The 7,244-nt window shown below is 38.2% G+C and overlaps 1 protein-coding gene across 1 annotated transcript; it reads right to left on the bottom strand.

Annotated features, from left to right (window-relative positions):
* Nucleotides 1-3,607: 3,607 nt before the first annotated feature.
* Nucleotides 3,608-6,078, bottom strand: LOC146140856 (hematopoietic prostaglandin D synthase-like). Its single transcript, XM_083391502.1, has 4 exons — nt 5,818-6,078; nt 5,327-5,529; nt 4,346-4,447; nt 3,608-3,821 (listed from the first exon to the last, which is right to left on the bottom strand). The coding sequence occupies exons 1-4, from the start codon at nt 5,948-5,950 to the stop codon at nt 3,654-3,656; spliced, it is 606 nt and encodes a 201-aa protein (XP_083247628.1). The 5' UTR covers nt 5,951-6,078; the 3' UTR covers nt 3,608-3,653.
* Nucleotides 6,079-7,244: the final 1,166 nt, after the last annotated feature.

The following is a 7,244-nucleotide window of genomic DNA, read 5'->3' as shown; positions in this document are numbered from 1 at the left end:
GTTTGGACATAGCATTTTCTGGTGACGTCACAAAGTTACGCTATAAGTAACGTAACATGATATAACAGTTTTTTCGTACTCGTGCGTAATATATATAGCCTATTGAATGCAATCTAAACGGCTGCAAGAAAAAATTACGTTTATTTGATTGACAAAACTTTCAGTTTAAAAATATATGGCGACGGTTTTAAGAACAGAACAAATATTCAAATATTGCTTGAAATAATAGCACCTATTTAACAGAATTTGCACTTTGTAGAATTAGGCTACACCATAAAGCTATCGCAGACTCGCCGATTCTGTCGATCAATGATGCAAGCAGGGCAGGCCAGAAAAACAACTGGCCTGCAGAGAGGTTCGAGCTCGAGACCCCCGGCCATTGCGAGATCGTCACTCTACCAACTGAGCTACAAAGGCTTACATAGGAGCGAGTCGAGAAACAACGTATAGCTTGTTAGGCTTACAAGCAACTTTACAAAACAACTATAGCCTGCAGAAAGTTTCGAGCTCGCGACCCCCGGTCATAGCGAGGTCGTCACTCTACCAACTGAGCTACAAAGGCTTACATAGGAGCGAGTCGAGAAACAACGTATAGCTTGTTAGGCTTACAAGCAACTTCACAAAACAACTATAGCCTGCAGAAAGGTTCGAGCTCGCGACCCCCGGTCAAACCGAGATCGTCGCTCTACCAACTGAGCTACAAAGGCTTACATAGGAGCGAGTCGAGAAACAACGTATAGCTTGTTAGGCTTACAAGCAACTTCACAAAACAACTATAGCCTGCAGAAAGGTTCGAGCTCGCGACCCCCGGTCAAACCGAGATCGTCGCTCTACCAACTGAGCTATATACAAAGGCTTAGAGAGGAGCGAGTCGAGAAACAACTTATAGCTTGTTACATTTGGATCGTAGGCCTACAAGCAACTCCACAATGAATGGGATCAACAGCTCCGTATCAATCAATGAAAGACATATTTGTTATTAAACACATATGTGTGTGTGTCTTTTATTGTAGAGTTTATTTCCGTTTTTATTGGGAGCTTAATAAATTTCCCTTAAACATACAAAACTTAGAAAAACAAACGGCTACAAAATTTGTATTTACATAGTTAAAGCTGGCACAAATATAATTGTTGGGCCTTGGCCTGGTGTCCTTTGGATTCGTCCCTGTCCACTGACCTATAGTAAACTATTCAGCTTCAATGTAGTTCCGTAATCAACTAAATTTGGCTTGTGCAACGGGGGGCAATTGCACTTGCTACTTGTCCTGTTTTAAAAAATGTATATTTAATTTGAAAAGGGGCTATGACCGCGTGCAGTTTTATTCACATCATGGTAGAACAGTGGTTCTCAACCTGGGGTCCGCGAGACAATTTTCTGGGACCGCCAAGCACCTAACAAAAAATCAACACGACGTTCCTATGCCGTACATAGGCCTAATTGAGGGACAAAAGACCAAAACTCAGGCTCGACGCAAAGTGACATTACGCTAGTACGTAATTCCAACTCGTTTGCGCTCGTTACCACAAGCTACGATTAGTTGTTCATTCACATGATTGCATGCTTTGAGCTGAATTGTACATTGTGACTTCATAATGTTGCTTTGTGCTAATGAGAATTTAGTTTTTATGACTTGCTGCGCTGCTACTGTGAGCTGTACGGTCACGTTTTGAAAATTTTCTTGACTTCTTCACTCAAATAAGGTGATTTCGTTAGCGTTACAATACTAAATACGGTAGCCTATCAACAAAACCAAACATTGCCAATCTGATAGTAAAGCAAGTGCGCCCGTCCAATTGATACCATTAAAACCAAGGTGTTACTTTGTGTTAATCGTGTATATTTTAAAGGGGACCGTGGGCGATTTAAAAAATTGCTAGGGGACCGTTGCGTAATTTTATAAAAAAGTTTGAGAACCATTGTGCTAGAATGATAGCTAATATTTATCTGCTGGCAAAATTCTTTCATCGAAAGAGCCATATATGGCTCGCGGGCATAAACCCTGCGCTAGTCGCTTCCACAATAACGCTTGGTTGATATTATAGGCGAAGCGTATCGCAAGACCTTTAGGCGAAGCGTATCGCAAGACGCCAAGTCATTCGTCGCCCGAAAAATTGCTGACACTACATTACAAAGCTATATTTAAAGCAAGCACGTTACATGTTTTACCGCAGCGACAGGCCTTAATCTAAACTTGCCACTCACGTATGTAGGCGTACAATTAGGCGCAACCTTGCGGCAAACAATTCAATTATGTCGTTTCCAATTACCCGAAATAAACGGAAGAATTGGATACGATCCCATTTGGATTCGAATCCAAGGATTCAAATAATCTTCTTTGAACACCCCTAGTCAAGACATGGCTAAGATCGACTCTTTACTTATACATGCTGGCTGAGCATCGCGACAAATTGAACACAAAAAGAAAAAAAATATAGAAACAGTTATTGACAAAAATGGAAGTGACACCAGAAGAGACTAAAATTGCTATTTAAATAAACACTGTCTAATTTTGGTTTCAATATCTAAATAAACTTTGTCTAAAGTTAATTAATAAATGCTTCTGAATTATAATATACTTTATATTTGGTGACTCAGTTTTTTTAAAGTTACTAATGAAACACAATCAGTTTGTATAAACATTAAGACTGATATATAATCGTATTTATATATAATATTATCATATGTACTGAAGTAAAATTATGTGTATATGTGTATATATTTATATTGCCCCCATCCTCCCTGGAAAATTTTCTGCCGGCGGCCCTAAGTAAAGGGCCTTTCAACACTCAATGCGCTTGGTGTGAATTGAGTATTATTATATCTTATTGTTTGCTATAAGCGTGTGTTGAATGGCGCGCTGCCTTTACCCACAGACCCTGAACAAAGCAGTTCAATTTTTTTAACAAATTGCGAATTTAGGCTAGCAAAGAATCATATGACTGCGCACAGTTAATCAAATATTTGACAAACTGACTCTTATCGCCATTTCACTGCCCAGTTTGGCCAATCACAAATCGGACATTTATCGAACCTATAATGATATCTTAACTTATATAATAATCTGGTTGTTCCCAGGGAAATCATTTTTAAGCCGTACATCAAGTTTGGGCATGAGTTAAGCAAAGGGTTTGTTATACATACAGAACTGACTTTTTGTACACCAGGGGCTCCCAAACTCTTTAAAGGCGGATACTAAACTTTTACGCATAACACTTTTTGGTTCGCATGGACCAGAGTCAGCATGGAACTTTTAAACATAACGTCTTAAAAAGAATGTGAGACTTAAGATACCAGCTGTTTTTTAAATGTAAAAATTTCAAGAAATGCAATACTGGAATCTTTTTTAAATAGTTCAAGACGAATGCCTTACAGTTGGCCCACCAATTGAAGTATTTTCTTTTCGAAAGTTTTTTTTTATCTTTGAAAGCAAAACTAAGATTTTAACTAAAGGCCTTCAATGCCCATAACAAGTTTGCATTTATCACCAATGGATTCACAGACCCCACTAAAATACACTCCACTTTCTACACATTTAGCCGGTCTAATGCACAAGGGGCTCTTTCTGGCTTGAAGTTACACGTAACAGCAAAAATAACACTTTTTTGTTTGAATTGTTTTATTTACGCACGAACAGTTTATACTTTCGTTTAACCTAAAAAGCCGTTTTTGGTCGAGAATCAAGCCATTTCTTGATATTTTCTAGCGCAGCAACGCGGTTTCGGATTCCTTTCAACGTCGGGTATTGATCCATGATACCAGGGAAGAAGCCTTCAAGGGCAAAGCTGATCTGCATCAGGGCAATGTCGGCGTAGCTCAGTTTCTAAACAAACGAAAGTAAAATGTCAGTATTGAAAACTCTTTGCCATGTCATAATTAAAAACAATATTTATGAGTACACTATGCACGGATCTGTAATGTAGCTTGCTTTCAAAATCCATAAAGGTAACAATTAATAATGAATCTTTAAGCCAAATGTTAATATTAACTGATGATGATACAAGTACATATCAAAACGTATTTATCATGATGATATCGACCTTTTGGCTTTGAGATTTACTATAAAGTTAAAAAATATTGTTGTAAGAAAACTCATCATTACACAGCATTAAATTATTTGGCGGGAGGTTACAGTAAAAGCTTTGTAATAAAATCAATATTTACTAAAAGTTTTCCATTCATGTGTTTAAATTTCCTGCCCAAAGGTGCGCCACCATTGTTCTGGCGTCATTGGTCAGGTAACGAAAACAAACGCGTAATCGAGCGGAGAATAATGCGCCTTTTATTGATGGACGTTGGACCGCTTCGGACACGCCCGCGTCCGCCTTGTTTACCGAGCACACTCACCGTGCCAATCATGTAATCTCCCTTTTTCTCGGCCAGCTTTTTCTCCATTTTACAGAGGACCGGCGTTATGTTGTCGTTTTTCGCCTTTTCCGCTTTTTCTTTCTGTGAACGGAAAATCAGTCTTGGTTACGAATCATGAACGAATACAGTGGGTAACCCAATAAGGATTAATTCGCTTAATTTTTTACTTTCTCGATTAACCGTTAGACATGATTGACACATGCCTAATCGTTTTTATAGTTCAAAGTTAGGAGAAACAAGAAGACTCCTAAAAAGTTGTTCAATAAAAACAATCAAGTCATTTATTTTCGCTTTTCTTTCTGTATACGGCATTCGCAAACCAGGTCTTGTTATACCGAATCATGATCGAATACAGTATGTAACCGTAAGGGTTAACTCGCTCAATTCTCTACTCTTCTCGGTTAACCGTTGTAATAGTAAAACAAATTAACCAACTAGTATTTTTAGTGTGCTGTTTTACGCAAGGATAACTTATTAAACAGTATATGCTTAGAGTGAAGGCTATGACATGTGCCTAATCGTTTTATTAGTAAAAGTTAGGAGAAACAAGACTCCCAAAAAGTTATAATAAACCAATCAAGTCATTTATTTTCGCTATTGTTTTCTTTAAACGCAAACCCGGTAATAACGGATTATTATGAACGAATACAGTGTGTAACCGCGTGGGTTAATTTCGCTCAATTCTTAACTTTTTCTTGATTAAAACTATTACAACCATTATGTTATTTTGCTGTTTTGCGCAAGGATGGACTTATACAGTAAATGATAAAAATGATTGCTCAGTAAAGATGAACTACATGGATATTTTATACGACAATGTTAGACAGTATACCTATAGCATCGGATATATTTAGGTGCATTTTAACAGGTAACGAAATTATATTATCTTTGGATTGACGCCACGCATCTGAAACATTTCAATCATTAAATTTATTTTAAGCACTATAAGTGTGTTACAACCTTCAAGGCCGGATCTTTTTCCATGAAAGGGAGTTTGCCGGCGACGTCCCCCAGGGTTTCCGCAACCATGTCGATGTAGGCTGCCTGAAGTGAAGATTCGCCGCACAAACCGAATTCTCTGGCGAGAAAGCGAACGATCGCCCCACTTTGCGACAGTGGCTTATCGTCCACAAACAGTACTGGCACTTGTCCGAACGGCGTATCTAAAAAATTGGTAATGCAAGCTTAATCTTTCAAACAGAAACCGTTTTTTAGTAATATAGGCTTTGCCAAAATATAATCTTCACCCTTATAAACATTTTATTGCAACTATAGAACATAAACAGCACTGGAACTTGTCCGAAAGGCATATCTGAAAATTGGTAATGCAAGCTTAACTTTCAAACATACCCGTTTATTGGTAATATTTGTCAACAACTTTAAACATTTTTTACAACTATAGATACAAGTAACTGTTAATTTTAGTAACTTTAATACGATTTGCGACTTACTTTTTTTCTCTTCTGCCCATTCCGCACCTTGTATACGCTTATCTTCGTAATCCTGGCCTGCTTGTGCAAAAATGAGACGAGCCATTTCAGCTCTTCCCATACCATCAAAGTACACAAGTTTGTAAGTTGCCATAATGAATTTGTTGTTGTAATTTTGCTGCTGAGATCCTGTGCTGTGTAAATCAGTTTCTGGTGAGCGATTGTGACTTGCAGTTCGTTTTATTCCCTGCGTACAATGAGTCAGCAAATCTAGAACAATCGTAAATCATTTACTAAAGCAGCCCTGGGCAAACTACGGACCGCGGGCCAAATTCGGCAGCTAAGCAATTTAGTTCGGCCCGCGGCTTTTTTTCATCAAAGTTTTTTTAATATAAATTATATGCCTTAAGTTTTATTCGTAATTTTGTAATATTTTTTTTAATGAAATTCACATGCAAGGCATCCTCACTCTTTCCGAAACTCTTACTAGCTTGTCAAAACTAAAATATTTAAAGCTATCTTTTTAAAGGAATTAAACTTTATTTTATGTGTATTTTAAATCATCTTCTCAATTCGGCGCGCCAAGACATTTTTCGTTTCTCAAGCGTCCTCTTGTCTAAAAAAATTGCCCACTCTTTTCACAAAGCGTGATCGGGGCGAAATAACGCCTATATGGTTCGGCATAGTCCCCATGTCACGTTTGTTCGATCACCAAAGAACGTTTCGCTTCAGTGACCTCGCAACTTTGGCGCAACCCTCGCAAGCTCGTTCGACTGTGACGTAACAGTGTGACCCCCCAAGCCGTTCCTCGTGACCCTGCGCCGTTTGTTTGGTCACGGGAAAGACAGTGCGATGTAAATATGTTAAGTCGCGACTCGTTTGCAATTTTAGGGCTATTAGATTGCGCACATGAAAAATAAGACTTTAAACATTTTGAGTTATTACTTTGACCAAGGTTTTGGCAAAAAATACTGAAAATCCCACTGCTGTCTTTTCACAATATCCTGTATTTCCGCTAAATTTACCACATATCGAGGAAATATTCGTGCAGAAATAGTCAGACATATCAATTGTGCCTTGTTATGCAACACACAGTATTTTGTACGACAATTTTATAGGCTGGCTACTTTTTTGTTGCTTACGCATTTGTATTTCCGTCGTCTAACGATAATTTAAATCAAGTTAATAAAGTTTTACGCCCCAGAAGTACAGTTAAAATGTTGTTTAATGCAATTAAAAACTAAATTTTAATGAAATTTTAAACTATCGGAAATCGCGCCGCTCACTCGTTCGGAACGGAATTGGTCCGGCTGCTTCCTTGGCTTAATTGTTCTAACTTGACACGTTGTTGTTTTTGGCGCAGAGGGCCCCAATGAAATGATGAGACGGGCTCAAAACCAAAATGTGCACTTGTCATATGTGCACCGCATTCGAAGGTGCACATTGTG

The sequence above is a fragment of the Ascidiella aspersa genome, chromosome 6 (genome assembly GCF_963924565.1).
Source record: "Ascidiella aspersa chromosome 6, kaAscAspe10.2, whole genome shotgun sequence".
In the NCBI taxonomy this organism is placed as follows: domain Eukaryota; kingdom Metazoa; phylum Chordata; class Ascidiacea; order Phlebobranchia; family Ascidiidae; genus Ascidiella; species Ascidiella aspersa.
The sequence above is the reverse complement of the archived record's forward strand: the minus strand, read 5'-3'. Positions and strand labels throughout refer to the sequence as shown.

What these genes read in the sequence shown, in the direction of transcription:
- LOC146140856 (XM_083391502.1), bottom strand. Translation starts at nt 5,950, where the DNA reads ATGGCAACTTACAAACTTGTGTACTTTGATGGTATGGGAAGAGCTGAA. An exon ending in ATGGGCAGAAGAGAAAAAAA is followed by an intron (nt 5,530 to 5,817) that starts GTAAGTCGCAAA and finishes CCAATTTTTTAG; the next exon opens with ATACGCCGTTCGGACAAGTG. An exon ending in AAAAAGATCCGGCCTTGAAG is followed by an intron (nt 4,448 to 5,326) that starts GTTGTAACACAC and finishes TTCCGTTCACAG; the next exon opens with AAAGAAAAAGCGGAAAAGGC.